Source organism: Saccostrea cucullata, unplaced genomic scaffold, assembly GCF_032062105.1.
Source record: "Saccostrea cucullata isolate Sc308-1 unplaced genomic scaffold, CSIRO_AGI_Scuc_v1 ctg1292, whole genome shotgun sequence".
Classification (NCBI taxonomy): domain Eukaryota; kingdom Metazoa; phylum Mollusca; class Bivalvia; order Ostreida; family Ostreidae; genus Saccostrea; species Saccostrea cuccullata.
Window position 1 is genome coordinate 216,871 of NW_026924296.1, and position 19,786 is coordinate 236,656.

Sequence of the window (19,786 nt, forward strand, 5' to 3'; positions counted from 1 at the left end):
TCTCAGCCATACAAAATTCCAAGATAGATATCTTGCGTTATTATTATGATATGGGTTAAAATTTATTACCGAAACAATTCCTCTGAGTAACATTCAATGAATTCTGAAACATATACATTCAACTTATTTATGGTTAATACTAGGTCTCTGTAAACATGAGGAAGATATACATTGTACTAATAAATTTCGGAAATTATTATTTATATAATATAATAAATATGGACTCAATGCACGGTCAATATGCATTTATAATGACCCAGGATGACAGATATTGACCTAAGATACATGAAGTATATCGACCTCGGGCTAGCGCCCTCGGTCGATATACTCCATGTATCTTCGGTCAATAATCTGTCATCCTGGGTCATTATAAATGCATATTGACCTACATGGAGTCCATATTTGTATAATGATTTTCACCCGAAACATAATCTTTTTTATTAATTTCACACTGTTTCGATAGGAATAAATTTTCAACGGAGGTCAAGTTCTTATGGGATGCAAATATGATAATTGAATTCATAGAGATAACGAACAATATTCAAGTTTAAAAGACCATTAAACAATAAAAAAAAAAATACGGGGCAGAGCAAGCACGGACCTCTAAAACATCAGATGGGGGATGGGGTGCCATGGATTAGTGAGCATCCCCTGCCTATTGGTCTAACCCGCCGTCTGCTCCTTGTCATGATTTGGAAATAACGGAAAAATCCGTCGACGATTCAACGTGTTAACAATGGCCTCTTATCATTATTATTTTTTTTTAACAAAATCAAATTTTCTATGTCTATTTGATCTTTTTTCGACGACAAAACATCAACGCCAGGTTTTAATTTCTACGGGAGTTATTATTTTCTTTAGTTTTCACTAATGCATCCTATGAGTTCTTTCGTACTACCCACTACTTTTCTATGAATTTAATACTATTTGCGTTTTATATCTACCTTTACTGGAGTCCCATAATTTTTCAAGAATAGTTAGTCGACTTCTAATTTCCTGGTTCTCAGCTCTGAGTTTTTTTAATTCTTCTTGCTGAACGTGTGTTATATTAGATTGTTGAAGGCGAAAGGTAAGAAATTTTTCTTTTTTGTTGAACCATTCCCGGTGAACATTGTCCTCTGACTTACAACATATCGTGTTGTCGTCATACATCCTTTGTGAATTTGTGAACCAAATGGATAGAATGAACATAATTGGTAAGTACGAAAAAGCCATAATGAGTTTTAACCTACCAGTATGAATGTCATTTTCAGAGTAATCTAGAATAAGGTAGCTAGGAAGTGTAAGATAAGACGACTTATCAATCTGTTTATCGATCTGCTGACTGATAACACTCTTTTTATTGGCTGCGCCATACGATACCATGATCAAAACTACTGCAAACGGTTCAGAAAATAAATTACAACTTGGGTTTAACAAAACAGTTGTTGTAATCAGATCCGTACGGAAGCCCGTTTAGGACCTATCAAAAATATTTTTGAATTCGTTATAACGACTTCTGAAATTCGTTATAACGAATTCAATAAATCTGTAATAAAAAATTTAATTCGTTATAGCGAATTTAAAAAATCGTTTTGACGAATTCAAAAATATTTTTGATAGGTCCTAAACGGGCTTCTGTATGTTTGTTCACGGTAGAATTAATATTAAATTGTCCCTAAATGTGCATAAAATTTGCAAAAAAAAATTCTTCTCAAAAACTCTTACGAGCGAAAACCACGTGTTCTATTTCTTTTATCATGAGTTTGTTTAAATTCTGTTATCTGATAGGTCAGAAGAACTAGCATCTTTTTTATTGCAGCCTGGGCATATAAGTTTAAGTGTTGGTGTATGGAGATTGGAGTGGGAGTAGATATGCAGAATTAAAGGTTTTCTAAACATTGAAAAGGTTGTTAATCAGAATGTTCTTTTTCTTTTTAAATTATGAGACACATAATATATTTACTTCATAAAGTGAATTTTTAAAAATATTTTCATATTTAATATATAAAGTTGCTTATCATTTACTATCGAAAAAACAACAGGTCCCTTTTTTAGAACATCGAATTTTACTTCTCGCACAAAAACGTACTCTGCACAGTTTGCGTTTTATATTCTAGAATTGAAAAATAAATACTATTTGAATATAGGTTATGCATGTGTCTAACTTTAATTTATATTTTATGTAGCCAACATTTACTCGAGGAATTTAAGTTTAAAATGACACAGTATTTGTTTGATATTTATCCGACTATTAGTTTTCAAAATATTTGCAACTATCGTCTCCATCTATTAGACACATGCCTTTTCACACAAATCAAAGCGGTTTGGTGATCAACTATTATTAGCAAAACAAACCAACGACTTAGATTTTTATATAGGCAAAAATCATGTTTGTCAATGCAATCTAGAAAATCACTGTGTACCGCATTAATTCAATGTCACATTGATTATGCTAGTACTAGTTGGTATGAAGCACTCTCTGACAAATCAAAAAATAGACTACAGGTTGTACAGAATAAGATTATTATATTCATTCTTGATGTTTCACCTAGATCAAGAGTTTTTGAATTTGAAAAATTGGGGTTTTTGAACATTAAAAGTAGAATGTGCCCGTTACGCCTCAATCATGTTTACAAAAGTTTTCATAAGAAAGGTCCAAATCATATGCACTGCAATTTTAATCGAAATGATTCAAAAAAAGTGTACAAGGTCAAATCAGTTTTAATTTTTTGTGCCAAGGGTTAAAAAAAATGGAGAGTCAAAACTTTTTTTTATAATGGAATCAAAGATTGGAATTCTCTACCTGACCATATTAAAGCAATAACAAGTAAAACAAAATTCAAAAAAGAGGTCAAAAATATTTTATGGAGAAACCTAAGAAAAATGCCAACGATGATTTTTTATACCATTAATTTTATATCTCAACTGTTCTTTCTTCATATACAATTAAGAACTCAGGTTTTAGATGCTATTGCATAATACGCACGATTAATTTTAAAGCCATCTCGTTTATAGCTAGTATACTATTTATTGTTTTAGTAAGTATTTTATATATGTCATATGCCAATAATTTTGTGATATGTAAAGGACCCCATAGGAAATAAGCCATACTTTCTTTCCTGGACTATCCTTTGATTTAAGCATATTTATATAATATAATATATTTATTTTAATTATATAAAATTAAAATTTAGTAAACTTGTTATATTACTTATCTCTTAAAGGATGTATATTTATAATTTATAATACTCACACCTCAATGTTCATGTACATTTCAAAATGCCTATACTTTATTAAAGATTATTATTATTAAGACTCATTTCCATTGTTTACTTTATGTATTTCCCGGGCGACAATTCATGGTTACATCAATGTTTTTCTCGTTCTTCCTTATTTGGAAATGCCAAGTGGTGGCGCTAAACTTTGAATACAACAATATATGCACACATACAGCAGTTGGTTTATTGTGAAAGGGGTAGTTTCGATAATTGTAAGCCAATGGACACGTTGGTTGATTTCAAAAGTTTATTAGATAAATCCAATTTACAATTTTTCCGTGATCTTAATGATTTTTATAGTTTTCGAAAATTGAAATTTGATCCATATAAACCAATGCACTGTTGCTATTAATGTTCAAAGGGTACGTCCAAAATATAAAGAGTAACATGTAAAGACCGAACTCCCAATAAATATATAAACAAAAGTCCAAAAGAATGATTCCCAAAAATAGAATAAATGAGAGTTAGTAATTTAGGATTAAAACCTGGAATGCTCTTTTCTGACCAAAACAGGGTATTTTGTGCTTAGTGGGTATCCATGGCCCCGGATATAAAAATGCATTTCATTGTCTAATTCACCATCACCAACCACCTAGACTTTGTCCGTAGGTCTGTCCGTTGACCTATGAACCCCAACATGGCATCACCCTCAAATACAGGTAAATACATGTTACTAATATTTATGGGCTCAGTCGAGTCGAGTGAAAGGAGAAGGGGGCAGGTTTTAATCAGACTGATAATCAATCAATTACATTGATTTTTATTGATGAAATAATCAATTTTATAATGTAATTTAAAATTTATGAAAATTACCAGTAAAACATTTTTAAAACATTTCTGCATTTTTGTTATTTAAAGTAGTTATGAAATTTATAATATTTAGGGAACGGGGTTATGAGATCATCAATTTCTTGAAATCAAAGTTTAATGCAGCAAATTTTCAAATATTTGCCCAAACCCAAATCCCCCAAAAATACACGCTGTGAGAAGATTAATTTTAAATCCTTGTCATGATCGTGAAAGCAACATAAAATCCGTAGTTTATTAGATTGTATATAATTAGATAACAAAAATCAGTTTAACCAAATAGTGACGCATACGTAAAAACAGATGTTCATGTAATTCACAATTAAATAACAATACTGCTGAGTACATGTATTAACTTATTATATGTAAAGTGATTAGCCTTGCTATTATTGACAGAGTACAAGTAGTAATAGGAATGGACAGGAGAGTCACAAAACAAGATAAAGAAACTAGAACAGAGCTCGTTGCAAAGCAACGAGCAGTTCTCCCGTCGGAGCTCCGGAGAGAACAAAGTGACCTTGAGTCAAGGTCATAAAACATTCTAAGGTTATGAGCAATCTTGTAAGGTTTACCAACTTGCAATATTTCAAGAGTTGAAAGATTTTGATTTTTTAAGGAAATCTATTTAAAAATAAAAATAACTGATATCTAAAGAATGTATGTCACTATTTATTTCGTAAGTAACAAAACAACAATTCAATCTTATTGCATTTTAAAAAAAATCTATTATTCCTTAAACATACAAAATCTAACCATAAGATGAAAGCACAGCTGGAGAGATCCTAATTTTGTGCCAGATATGACGTCATTGCTGTTAGGTTCATTGAGGTATAACAAATGATTGGTCAAGAAGTTATGAAATTAAAAAAAAATGAAACTATGCTCAACAAAAAAAGAAATATTGTTTTTCTCATAGAAGAAATTTTGAAAAAGTATATGGAACAGCTACCTTTTTTATCATTAGTTACCTGTGATATATTTAAAGGACAACATGGGGTTTTAAACCCACAGTGTTGAGTTATTTCCCTTGAATAATCATGTTTATGAAAATAGTGTTTTTCATGATTTTTTATAAACCGGTGGTCTATTTTAATTGATATTTTGGATTTAGAGAAACAATAATTACTCCTATTAAACCCATATTTAATATTTTATAACAATGTTGATGTTGCGATGTCACGCCTTAAAAAAGATAAACACAATGCGGGCTAACTATAATAATAACCGGAACTACGCAACTAGAGGTTGCAACTGCATTTAGTGTACATCAATCGACTTTGCAGCGGTTTAACGTACGTCTCCACCAGCTAAAAACATGGATGACAGACCAAAAACTGGCCGTCAATGGGTTACCACACCCAGACACGACCGTCAGACCCCCCTATAGCAATCAATTCAGAACTTCAGCATAAACTGCTGCTACAATTTCTAGTTGAAGAAATCAGCATAAAAGTTCACAAATTGTTCACAAGAGACTAGGAGGAGCGAGCTGGTACTCGTCCACGACAACCGTACACACCCACTAGCACTAAGACGTCGCACAGTACACATTATTATGCCCCTTGAATTGGGGGGGGGGGGTGATGAAAATGACATCAACTTGACATTTCAATTCGCAACATAGGACATGTTTGATTTTTGTCACAACACACTCTAAAATCACTTTTGATAAATAAGGTTAAACTGAAAACTCAGATTTTCATATTTACTCTGAATATGCGTTTCTTTTTTTGTTGAGTATATATATAAAATTATATTTAACTATTAAAATCAGAAAAATAAAACTAAAAGCTGAACATTTATTTAAATCAATTGTGTACTAAATGATTAATTAATAAAGATGTTATAAAGCCATACAGCTTTAAGAAGTAAATTAATCGCCAGTACGATATTCGAATTAATTTCAAACGCACAAGGACATATACAGTATTGATTTATTTGAAATCCGAAATATAAATTACTAAGATGATGTATATTTTTTTAAAGTGCTGGTAGCAGATTATTGTTAGTAAATTCATATTTGTCTTTTAGTCATAAAAGTGTAGAAAGTGCGAAAATATGATTTTTAATATCATAAACGTCGCCCTGTGTCAGGATTTAGACAGGTTAGTCTACTTCTTGATAATTCTTCATGACATGAATCGGATCATATCTTAAAAGGTAAACGTCGAAAACCATCCTCTTCAGAACTTGCCCCATGCGACATTTACTCGACTTTTGAAGTCTACCTAAATCAGATTGAAGTTATGTATTCCATAGAATACATTGAAGGGATGCAATGTCCATTTTTCTATTTAAGTCAAATGCTTTAGAGATATGCACGTTATATATCGAACATTCAAATTCAGAATATTCTTAAAAGAATCATTGCTGAAAATCTACTTGAAGTGGTACGCGAATTCTGTATTTTTTGCAGGAAGATATTAGCTTATTTGTTATATATAAGAAGCAAAAGGTGGCAATTAGAGGAACATATCATAGTAGATATTTCAATGGTGTAGAAGTATGAAACATAGACGTTCTAATAAAGGGGACTGACAGGTTTAATATGAAACAGGAATAGAATAAATAAATATTTTGAAATAACTCCTTGCAATATTGTGATTGACGTATGTTAAATATTACTCTTTTTTCATGATATTTAAATTTGGTTGACTTATTGAAAAGGTCACGTAAAGTCACACCCCTTTATTATTCCTGTCGTTATCTTTAAAAAGGTTTTTTTAAATGGAAGTTTGCCAATTTCTTTACACAATAAGAATGTTTTTGAATTCTATTATAATGAACCTCGGTTTTAGATAAATTTTCTATAGATATAAAGGAGATAGATTAGTATAATATGAAACAGGAAGAAAATAAATTTATACGTATGGAAAACATGCCTATTTTAAGTCGAAGTTATTCAAATTTCTAACATCGGCCATTGATTAGCAGCGAAAAAACAAGATAGAGGTAAAAACACATTTTCTCGATCTTGCATACCGTAACATACACACATGTAATCAAATCCTTGTTTACATTGATGTATGAGAATATTATATTAAATGGATATTTACAAATTTTATCTCTATTTATTTAACTATTGTAAAAAGGAAGTACGCATTTAACGATAATATGATATCAATGCTATGTTAACCTTATACGAAATAATGTCTTGGTGAACATTTCAGCAGAATGGATGTACCATTTAAAAACACAAAAAAGGTTTATATAAAAAATACACATGCAAGTAAAACCGAAAGAAACCAGAAAATAAAACGAAAGTTTATCACAAGCGAAAGTAGCGATACCAGCAAAGTCAACGATGACAGATCAGACACTCCATCCAGCAGAAAACGAAAAAAGGTAAAGACAGATGACAAGGAAAGGGAAGATTATCTACCTAAAAGGACACAGAAAAATGATGTCAAATTTGACGATACTAAGATTCAACCTTTCTTGACGGCGAATAACAAAAGGCCAATAAGATATGGTAAGTGACAGTGCGTTGTTAGAAATTACAGATTTTACGATTTAAAATGGATATTTCAACAATTGTAATATCAAGGTTTCAAACACGGTTGTATTTGTTTAATAGATTGTATCAATTGATATCAAGGTTTTAAACACGGTTGTATTTGTTACATAGATTGTATCAATTGATGTTTTTTTTTCGATAGATAAGTTTATCATAAATTTCAGAGTGAAATATTTCAGGCAGATGTAAATCGCTATTTTATATTTCTGTTTTATTCTCTTTTCAGCTGCTATTGCTGGTAGCGATCATATTATTCTAAGTACAATCATTAAAACACAACCAAAAATTGAAAGTCCACCACCTGCACCACCTCCACCACCTAGTGACACGTGACAATTAGAGACAGGAACCACCTGCTTACATTACCAGTTTTTATAAGTAAAATAAAGGATCATACTCTTTGTTGAGAATTTAGTGTTTATCAAATATAAGTGGATTGTATAATCATTATGATGGTCAAAGCATTTATAATGCAGTCAAAATAATTTTATGTTTGATGAATTTGTTTTACAAATTCCCCTTAATGTGAATATGATGTTACAAAAGCATTGAATTGTTCACATCATATTAACAATTTTCTGAATTGCCTATGAGCAGACAATAAATTCTTTAGAAAAGTCATAGACTATACATTAACTTATTCACTTATAGCAAGTGACACTGGCGCAATATTAAATAGAACCTAACCGCTCATAGGTTATAAGAATGCCGAGAGTAATAGAAACTTAAGTTAGTTAATTTCTTTGTTACACTTTTGATTTTACTGGTGCAAATTTTTATCCAGAATTTTGAAAATGATTCATATGGCAAGATCAAAAGTCCATAAATAAAGGATATGGAGACAATAAACAGTATTCAGTATCAAAGGCTATATAACAATAAAAAAAAGGAGCAGAGCAAACAAGGACATCCAAAACATCTGATATGGGATCAGGTGCCATGGCGGAGTGAGCATCCCCTGCCGACTGGTCACACCCGCCGTGTTCTCCTTGTTATGATTGGGAAATAACGGAAAAAATCCGTTGTCAATTCAGTGTATAAATAATGGATTAACAATTTGTATGAAAAAACGTCAGTCAGAATTTGAGTCAATGATAAAGTGTATTTGCTGACAAGATCATTGTATCGACCATATAATTTACGAAATGATGACTTTAAACGAGACTGCTGATATTCTTTTCTCATCAACTTGTTTGTCAATAATTTACCTCGTTTTAGATAATACATGTACGTAGAGCATGCTCTTGCGTATCGAATCAATTGAGATATATAAACTCCGTATGCAGCTGATGAAGGTACATTGTTGCATAAACAAGGGAAGTTGACGATAGAAAAGTTAGAGTAATAGAGCTCGGTTGTTTGATTACCATTAATGTCTTTTAAATCCTATTTATTCCATTTAAAGAAAAACAATTTAAAGATGAGCCTTACAAACAAAATCAGGAAGATTTTTTTGAGTTAATTGTCAGTTTCATTTTTTATTATTATTACTCTCAATTTCAGAAATAAATCTGAATTTTAGACCTCTTCTGATCTATAATCAAGAGAATTATTTTCCTATAAAGCAATTTAATTAGCTCAAGTATCTGAATTAGATGTTAAGATAATATTGAAATTATTTGCTTGCTAATATCTATGTAGTAGTAAAATATTATTTATTGAGTAAAATCTTTAAGCAAAGCGTGTCCCAATATACCGTTCGTATATTAATTCAAGAAGAATTATAAAAATAGATTTACCTTTCCTTATTAAAAAAGGCAACCGTGAATTAAATTTATTATGCATTTCCAGATTGTAAGTAAGTAATAAAGTGCATGTTTCAATTACCTTAACAAACAGACTGAGTTTTGTTCATTAAGTACTAATACATTCCGTAAATTCTGCCTGTAAGGTGCACGAACGTTTTAATTCATTAATTAATTGCATTATTCGTGTTTGAAAATAACATGGTAAATTTTGTCATTTTCTTCAGAGCATGTATACTAATGAACCTTGCAAACTATTCAGGGGATTTCTATGATCTAGAACTAGTACTTCTAAAAGGAAAATCCCAAATATCAGTATATGGTCCGATGCATGTTTGCATTAATTTTCCATTCGTAATAAAATTAAATATGACTGAAAAGTTTCTTTTTGCATTTTTTCTGTATTTTAATTTGTGATCAATTAAATAAAAGCAATACGAATGATTTCTGGGTAAGAGCTTTAAATGAACGTTTAGAAGAGAATATTTTTGATGTGTGTGTGTGTGTTTTTTTTCGCTTCATGAAGCTCTCAATTTGCAAGTAGAAAAGGTAAATCTATTATTTAAAAGATTAGTTTTAGCTCAAATAAGCAATTGATATCACTATAAAGCTTTAGACTTTTGATTTTTAATCATTATTGCTTAATCAACTTAAAACCAAACATTGATTTGCAAACTTTTGTTCAGAATTTCATTAACTTCAAAATGTTGGCTTACAATAGTAATTCTTAACAAAGTTAGAAATGAGAACATAGATACTAATTTAATGCTATGTTTTACTTATTCATATACGATGGACGCCCTGAATGACATAAATTAGATTGACCAAGGGGTTTCCCCGCGGTATTATGGGCCACAGGTTAAAAATAAGTTCCGGTCTGGGACATGTTGAGTGTAACTTGGTAGTAGTACTGTTGTCCTGTTGAGAAATGAATCTTTAGTTATTCAGTGCAACTTATTTACATCTAATGTTGACATCCGCGATGTTACAGTATAAATAATCATCGCTTGGAAAATAATAATCAGTTTTACTTCAATCGAGATTTCGTACATTTCCCTCAATAGTATGTGCCAGACATCCTTATTTTATCTTTTATTTTTATCTACGACAGTGACTGTTTTGCAGGGGACATCTATTTATTCTAGATACATGTACAGAAACCGACACACAGGGAACTGCAGGGAGGAGAACTGTGATTTAGCTCACTTCAGTTACAACAGGGACAGCTGTCAAGGTGAGATATTCTTACAATTATGCTATTTATTTATTAAAGATCTGGACAGAAATATTTTGCGTATTTCCATTTTTTTTAAAAATTTCAACTAAAAAATGGATTTAAAAAACTTTTCCTTGGATAAGCTATTTCCTTTCTGTTTAAATAAATTAGTTGCAAGTGTAACCTTCTAAAGAACTACAAGTTCATATGAGAATTATCTTTCTTTTTTTGTTTTGAATTACTTTTTTCAATTCTAAGACATTTTCAAAAATATCTTTGAAAAAAATATATAGATTATTATAAGAAAATAATTCCAAAATTAAAAAAAAAACTGGAAAATAAATGCATTGTTTTATTCCTTTTATCCCTTTAAGATTTTTTTCTTTATACTTGATTTTAAATAAAAAAGAGAAACTTGTTAACTGAATCGCACTTGCCATATGCAGGTCCAAATTTTTGGGATCGGGTCACACCATGCTGGGGCAACTGTTCTTCTCTTCTTCAGTCGCCAATAAATATCAAAACAGAGAAAACAACTTATCGTCCTTTCAGGGGACTAAAATTCCTAGATCTTTGTGAGCGCATCACTGCTATAATAAGGAATAATGGTGAGTTAATTTTTGTACTCAGGATATTTCAAGGAGAGAAGAAAGTGAAGTGTTCATTTGTCATGAGTTTCATTATTATACATGTTTTTTGCTACCTTTGATAAATCTTTTGTTTTTTATTTGCAATCGTATTTATCGGAAGGTCTTGTGTTGGAATCAGTGCCGCAACTGAAAGAAATAGGTAGCAACTGTTTCTCCGCCAAGCGCTGATACGCTCGGTAGGTGTACTTTGAAGTGAAAGTTGTGCGCCATTCCGAGGAGACTTTAAAAACCAAGGCCTTTCGTCATAGTAGGTGTTGGCACGATAAGGGAACCTCACTGCTTAATGACTCAGTGCCTAGTAAAGGCCTCAATTTGAAGCCCTCCACTTTATATACTAGTAATAGGGACGTCTTCATATGAGGGGAAAAAATCTCTATCTGATACGACAACAAGATACAACAATAATGAAACATATGGAGATAATGAACAGTATTCAAGATCAAAAGTCAATAAAAAAAATCGAAATTGGAGCAACGAAAACATCTCTAAAACATCAGAGGTGGAATGAAGTGCTATGGAGGAGTGAACATCCCCTGCCGACGGGTCACCCGCCGTGTGTACTTTGACATGATACGAAAATAACGAAAAAGTCTGTTATCAATTCAGTATAAATGATAATCTAACAATAACAATGAAAACACCAGTCAGCATTTGACTCAATGATGAATTGTATTTGCTGAAGTAGTCATTGTATATGTAGATGTGGCACGGGTTAAAAACAAGACTGTTAATATTCTTTTTCCATAAAAAAGGATATGGAGATAACGAACAGTATTCCATCTCAAAGTCCATAAAACAATACAAAATAGGAGCAGAGCAAACAAGAACCTCCAAAACATCAGAGATTGGATCAGGTGCCATAGAGGAGTGAGCATCCCCTGCTGACCATTCACGCCCACCGTGTGCTTCTTGTCACGATCGGAAAATTACGAAAAAACCGTCGTCAATTCAATGTATAAATAATGGACTAACAATTACTATGAAAAACGTCAGTCAGCATTTGACTTAATGATAAATTGTATTTGTTGACAAGGTCATTGTTTCAACCATAGAATTAACGAAATGATGATTTTAAACGAAACTGCTGATATTCTTGTTTCCTCAACTTGCTCGCAATAATTTACCGATTTTTAGAAATTGTTCATACGTAGAGCTTGCTTTTGCGTATCGAATAAACTGAGATATGTAAACGCCGAATGCAGGTGATGAAGGTAAATTAGCAGCATGGAAGTTGACGATAGAAAAGTTCAAGTCATCGCATTTATCATAAAGCTTGGTTGTTAAAGTAACATTAACGTCTTTTTCAAATAAAATATCCAAGTATGAAACAGAAGTGTCAGACTCTGTGGTATCTTTTATCTCAAGCTCTCCGGGATATATCGTATCGACGTAGGAATGGAAATTACCATTGTTAATTGACAAAATGTCGTCGATTTATCTAAATGTCGAGCTGAAGACCACAACAAGTGTTTTCTTCTTTTCACGCATAAGATTTTGGACATATTTTGCTTGAAGTGAATACAAAAATATGTCTGCTTATAACGGAGCGCAATTGGTATCCATGGGAATTCTGAAAGACTGTTGGAAGACCTGGTCTCCAAAAACCACAAACATATTGTCAATTAGAAACTCAAGCATCTTTTTTATGTCAACTTCAGAGTACTTGTGTGTGCAATCAGAATGTGTTTTAACAAAATAATTTTGCAAATGATCAATGATTAGGAAAGTAAATTTACGAGTTCCATTTTTATTGAAAAAGCATCTGTCAATGATATCAAAAAGCCTGGACTTTAATTTATCGTGGGGAATGGTTGTGTATAAAGTTGAAAAGTCGTAAGTTTTTTAGCTGTTGGTTTTTGTACAATCTTCTGATTTCAAATTGTCCAAAAGTTCTTTGAAATTTTTGAGTATCCTTATCTAATTCACACCACTTCTTGAATATAATTCAAGTACTCTTGAATTTTTTCCTTCACTGCTATTAATATCTTAGTGAGGAGCAACAAAAGTTATTAATATAATAATTTAATTCACAAAAGAGACATTTCTATCAAATCTTAAAATAAAGATACAATATAATGAGATCTCTAAAAAAGAGAGGGGGAACAACTGAAGACTTTTTCCGTAACAAGAACAAAATGTAAAAAGTAAGTCAACATTTTGTGACACGTGAAAGCCAAGAAATAGGGCATTGTGTCAGTAGAAGGAAACAGCTGTAAATCAGCTGTTTATTGGAAATCAACTATTTATAGTCTCATAAACAGAGTTTATTTATTTATTTTTTGTCTAGGACACTCGCCACACTTTATGGCTGATAATCCGACAAAGGTCAAACTCGGGAATGTCCCGTACAGCGGAAATAAAGGTTATGTCTTCCAGGAAGTTCACATTCATCTGGGGCAGAGGGAGACCAGGGGGTCAGAACATTCCCTGAACAACAGGTTTTACCCTATGGAGGTAATTAGAAATAAAGGGGATGGGAGATCTATTCACTATACAACAAGTTTATCGAAAACAGAAAAAATGAAAAAAAAAATCCACCAGAAATAACTTTTGGTGCAAAAAGGAAACTTTCATAATGGCATGGGCATTGCATTATTGTCAAAAGTACTGTGGGTTTTTTGACTGTCCAGGGAAAAGATAATGACCCTGAGCTGATTTCATTAATTTACATTGAAATATGAGAAAAATCCCTCTATAATGGAAAGGAAGACAGCTTTTATGAAAACTTTACCGAATCCCGTAGAAAACTTAATTCATGATCTTCAGTGCTTTAGGCTCTTTTAATAAATGAACCAAATTCCCTTTTACGTTCATTTCAATCAAGTGTTACAGTATATTCTGTATTAATAATTTGACACTCAGCAAATTATATTTTTAACATTCCTTCCCCACACATGCATGTTCTTATTGATCGATCAAATTCAAAGATTCTCTTTTTATGTATTTTTTGTGATTGTAGGCCCACATGGTTTTCTATGACGATCGCTATGAGAGTATTGAGGAAGCACAGACCAAACCCGGGGGGCTGGCAGTCATTGCAATCATGGTGGAGGTAAATATTCCAAAAATTTAAAATTAATCTACATTTGTTTCCAACTTTAAATAATATTTCATGTACATTCAATAATATACTTATCATAAATGAATCAAAAATCAAGTTTCATCATGGAATTAAATGAGCTGTGTTTAAGGAAATATTATTCGTCAGCAATTTTACAATAAAATATAATTCCACATACTTATTAATTAGAACTTAGGTTAATTCGTCATATGGTATCAAATTATTCGGAAACTATACGAGTAAATCATATGTGTATCAATGTCAATAGTTTAGCATTTAAAAGGGTCATCTTGAAAAGCTTGTGATATAAAATGTCGGAATGTCATTTATTTATTGTCTTCCGTTATACTAAAGTCTACATTGCTTTACATTAATGTAGACAATTATTAGATGATCGTCCATTGTTAATAATTTACTTTCTTTTCTTTATTATGCAGTATAACCGTTATATAGACACAACAGGAAAGACTAGCTAGACCTTTTGACACTCCAATGTAATGAAATGTATAATAACAATAAAATTGAATAAATATCATGTAATGAAGAGAGTAAATGTGAATGTGTACTTCTGAATCATTCAATTTTTTTTCTAGATATGAACATTTTTATCTCTTTCATCTAATTGCATTAAAATGTAAATTTAATATAAAAAGGTGGACTTATGATTTTCTTCTCTACTTTGTTTAGATTGAAGAAAAATCAAAGGTAAGTATTTTTAATGAAGTTTTCACAAGCTTTATGTAAACTGCTTTTTTTTACCTTTAATGATTGATATAAACATATTTAATAAATGATCATATCATAATAATATTAATAATATATAATTGGCTTTCACTTTTAAAAAATCTGAGAATCTACCAACAGACTAGAAAGCAAAGATGATGCAAATTAAATTCTTAAATGTTTTAAATATATTTTCTTCAACATGGCTAATAGGACAAAGTATTTTGTAATGCTTTTTTAGTTTACAAGTCCGAAAATGGATTTCTATAGAAACTCTTACTTTCCATTCGGACGTCGATTTCACAGACATAAAAGACGAGCCCCATGGCGAGGGACTTTCTGTTCAGATACAAGCGTCTGTAGGACAAAGAGTGCCAAGCGTCTGAGTTACTTAATGGAGAAATACTACACAATTATTAGAAATCACAAACCAGAGAGAAACGCAGGTTTGACTTTGATTAAATTGTAAGAGTGAAGCTTAGTTTCCAACACATGCAAAGATTTTAAAAGTTAGACTTAAGGTGAAAGGATAAATAGAATTTTGAGAAAGTGACATTATGTTATAGTTTGAATTCATCTCGTTTGTGTGCGATTTTGCTTTCAATGTTTTGCCGACAAACAAGATGACTTCAGTGTTCTTCATATCTGAAATGCCAACAAAAAACTAAATTCTTGACAAACGATATGACTTTTCCGTAGTCAAGTATTTCAATCCATAAATATTCTGCTATAGCTGCATTTGATATTTATCTCTCCTAACTTATTCGATACCCAAGAACTTGCTCTGAGTTCGATCAATTTTTAAACAAAGTCAGGCTAATCACACATAAGTTGGCGTTACAGGGATTTCCACCAAAGTCCAAAGTTTAAAGTCTGCATTTTGTAAACTCTATAGTCGTTTTAAATGACCTTATTATCAAATATTGCTTATGAATCGGTCGTCTCTTTGCTGACTTCTTTCAAACCAATTGTAAGACTTGTTTTTAATATACTTAAATTGACTACGAAATGTTCTGTCTGCTTGATCAAAACGTAGGGCTCACTGTGAATTGACTGTTCAACTGGGACGCTTACCTATATAAGCACCTGATCCTATTACTGGATGTTTTTTTTTTGATGGGGGTCTGTGTTTATGCCCTGTTCATTTATTGATTATGCCATTATTTATTCATTGTAAAGCCATTATTTACAAACTGTATTGTCTACGGATTATTTCCGTTGTTTCCCGATCATGACAAGGAGCAGACGGCGGGTGTGACAGGTCGGCAGGGGGTACATTCTCCTCCATGGCACGTGATCCCACTTCACATATTTAATATGTCCGTTTTTGCTTTGACTTTTGGACATTTGAGATTAAAGCAATATAATCTGCAAATCTGACATGTGAAAATTTTGTTGCAAATTTGTGTTTAACTATTTCAATTACAGAAAAGTAAAACATTTATTAACATCTGTTGTTCATATTTGCAATGGAAGAACTTTTTATAAGCTTTAATTGAAGCAAAATAACATTATTGTCGTCCTATACAATAATGATTTCTTATAGTGCTATTCATTCGACTGTACAGAAATATTTGATTTGATTTGAACATATTTTATTGTATACACTTTACAATTGGGATTGGGCAAAAGTTCTAAAAACTTATTACGCCCTCTCCCTACATATACATTATACCAAACATATTTACACAAATGGATTTCCGCTTAAGATGAAATAACACAGAAAAACATAATATATAATAATCAGAGTAAAACACATTCAATAGAATACATTCCATATGTAATAAACATGCTGTATAAAATTTACAATTAGAAATAATTATTGTATCAGCCAAATCGTCCTGACTTTTTAATTAAAGTTTGTACAATAGAAAATAGGTTTTCATTTTCAACATCATTTAAACGATTTGTCTCCCCAGAGTAAAGTGTGAGTATCGACAGTGTGAAATTTACCCATTCGCAAAAATTTGTCAGAAAATTCTTTCCTGGCTTCTGTATATTTTTTGAGTATCCTCTACTCTTCCACAAGAACATAGTGGACTCAAGATTACATTACATAGAAAAAGATCGCTATTAAGCACGCAGTTATGTCTAAGCCTCGTGTGAATTATATTTAAGCGTTGAGTTCCATAACTAAAGTAAGAGGGTGGCATTTGTTTATTGCAAGAAATAGAGTTTCTAAAAATAGATAACGAGGAAGAATTTCTTACATTAAGAGGTAACGAGTTCCATTCTTCAATAACAAGGGTAACGAAAGTTGACTTGTAAGCTGGCAATCTACATTTGGGTATATTATAATTCTGCGAGTTTCTCGTACTGTAACTTGATGAATTATATCGTAAGTTTGGGATTATATCAGTTAGATATTCAGGAACTTGGTTTTTATCAATTTTATACATTGTAGTTAGTCTAGTCTTTTTCCTTCCTTCATGTAATGGTTCCCATACAGATTCAAAGTGAAGTGCATCTTTAGAAGCTAACAGAGTTAAGCCTTTGACAATTCTAGCAGCACATAGTTGTATTTTTCTAATTTTTCGCTGTCGCCTACATTACATCCACCCCTCATCAAGGAAGCGTATTGTAACTGTGGCCTAATAAAGGTTGTGTACATGACTGAAAGAGTTTTTCGGTTGACTGCAAATTTAAGTTTTTTTAACAAGCCCAGTTTTTTATATGCATTAGCTAGAATAGTATCAATATGTGTAGACCAACTAAGATCTTGTGAGAAAAAAATCCCTCAATGTTTATTAGAAGAAACAAATTCTAGCTGACTTTGCTGGAAGAAGAGTTTAGGATAAATAACACCTTTTCTCAGGCTAAAAAATGTTGCTTTAGTTTTAGAAGGATTGAATTTAAAAAGCCATTTTTTCGACCAAATTTCTAGCTTGTTAAGATCAGAATTCAGTTTGTTTTCAATAGTATTAACATTTTTAGATGACTGTTGTAGGGAGTTATCGTCTTCAAATAATCTACAAAAACTCATTTCTTCAGCAACATCATTAACATATATAAGAAATGATAGAGGTCCTAACACTGAGCCTTGAGGGACACCCACATGTATAGGTTTTTCGTCAGATAGCAAGTTTCTGTATAAAACTCTTTGTGATCTACCTTCTATGTAACTCTTTAACCAAAGAAACATATTTCCCTCTATACCATAGGTTATTTCAGAAATATTTCTTCTGAAACAATTCAAAATTTTCTTTTGCTTTTCTTGATCATAACAGTTTAAATTACATACAAATTAATCAATACAACACATTTTAACAGCAAATTTTCTCAAAATGCAGCTCATATTGCTTTTAATACTGATTGTTATCTCTTTGCAATTAAATGCAAATTTGTATTGCCTAAAGTTCTAATGAGATCGATCTCTCTTCACTTTAAATTGCTTCAGGGTTTAAGAAAAAATTAATTAATTAATGTTTATTTTCACAACATTTTAATGTTAACATAAAAAGATGAAGATAAGAAAAATCAAATGTTTAAGAATAAAGCCTGTACAAGCTGCTTTACAAACCTTCATAAAGTATTTGCAGTTAAGTACTACGCATAAATTTTTTTTGAAACATAATATTCTTTGCATTTTTGTATTTCTGAATTCTCTACAAATTACATCCATTTGAGAAAGTTTCATTTTGTCATTTTCTGTATTGAAGAAAGAATAGAAAATACCTATGTAGAAGTTCGAGAGCAGATAGCTTTAAGTGACGTTCTGCCCTATGACTGGAGTTTCTATACATACCACGGTTCATTGACTACACCACCTTGTTATGAAACGGTTCAGTGGATCGTAATGAGATGCCCCATTAAAGTGTCCAGAAAGGTGAGTGTGTTTGATATGTACATTAAAATGTTTTATTTTATCATATAATACCCATACATCTGTTATTCTTTCATAGAGAGAGTGCATATTTGGAGTGACATTTGAAAATGCTTGGTACAATTCAATATTTTTTAGAACGTGTAGTATGTTATCTTTAAAAATGTACCGACGTGTCTATACGCATTTGCTGGATACCGAAATATGAAGAAATATTATAGCTTGATGATTAGTTTGCTTCTAATATGAATAAATTTGAAATATCGATTAAACAATATGAACTAGACATCAATGAAATAACAAACAGTCAATAAATAAAAAAAGACATATCACTCGGTCAAAATACTAAGACTAGGAAAAGCAAGAACCAAAATCGTGCTTATCTAAACCTACTTTTTTAATTTTCAGGCCTACGAAGCACTAGGTAATGTCTCGGATATCCATGGCAACAGACTTAAAACTATGGGAATTCGGAGACCTATACAGAGAGGAATCATAGACCATCCCAGTGTAGAAGTAGAACGTAACTTCCGGTGTGGCTCTCTGGGTAACAGACGAGATCTCTGTCCAATCAATTATGATGCCTACTAGAGACATTCCTTAACATTTTATCATGTGTGAAATATAGAATCAAATTATTCAAGTTATTTCCATAGCAAACTTAATTGTGTGAGAGAAAAAAAACCGTTGTAACCACATTTAAATATCATAACGGTTTTATGCACAATATTGACTAATAATTCAGTAATTTGACGTTAAAAACTGATTTGTTACAGGTAAACATGTACAATTTAGTGTAATCCTTTAGGGCAGCTTTGTATTATTGGAATTCTTAATGTCAGCAATATGAATCTGCTTTTCTGTATGATCGTATTTTTTCGAATTATTATGTATATTTATTGACCATAAATAATAGAAATAATAGAAATGTATCATGACATTTTCATTTTTAGCATATACCAGTATGTGAAGTCGCTAATTGAG

General features: G+C 31.5%; 2 protein-coding genes across 3 annotated transcripts; both read left to right on the plus strand.

The window, feature by feature from the left end:
- The first annotated feature begins 6,899 nt into the window (after positions 1-6,899).
- LOC134266155 (exocyst complex component 1-like) lies at positions 6,900-8,198 on the plus strand. Of its 2 annotated transcripts, none has more exons than XM_062748393.1 (3): positions 6,900-7,019; positions 7,241-7,539; positions 7,811-8,198. In XM_062748393.1, the coding sequence occupies exons 2-3, from the start codon at positions 7,242-7,244 to the stop codon at positions 7,915-7,917; spliced, it is 405 nt and encodes a 134-aa protein (XP_062604377.1). In that variant the 5' UTR covers positions 6,900-7,019; position 7,241; the 3' UTR covers positions 7,918-8,198. The 2 variants fall into 2 exon arrangements, with proteins under 2 accessions (XP_062604377.1, XP_062604376.1); XM_062748392.1 differs by having other exon boundaries at positions 6,925-7,019; positions 7,238-7,539; positions 7,811-8,197.
- A 1,974-nt stretch (positions 8,199-10,172) lies between these two features.
- Positions 10,173-19,667, plus strand: LOC134266156 (nacrein-like protein). Its single transcript, XM_062748394.1, has 8 exons — positions 10,173-10,563; positions 10,992-11,153; positions 13,483-13,649; positions 14,155-14,247; positions 14,944-14,961; positions 15,221-15,425; positions 18,639-18,805; positions 19,211-19,667. Exons 1-8 carry the CDS (start codon positions 10,395-10,397, stop codon positions 19,391-19,393), a joined length of 1,164 nt encoding a protein of 387 aa, XP_062604378.1. The 5' UTR covers positions 10,173-10,394; the 3' UTR covers positions 19,394-19,667.
- Positions 19,668-19,786: the final 119 nt, after the last annotated feature.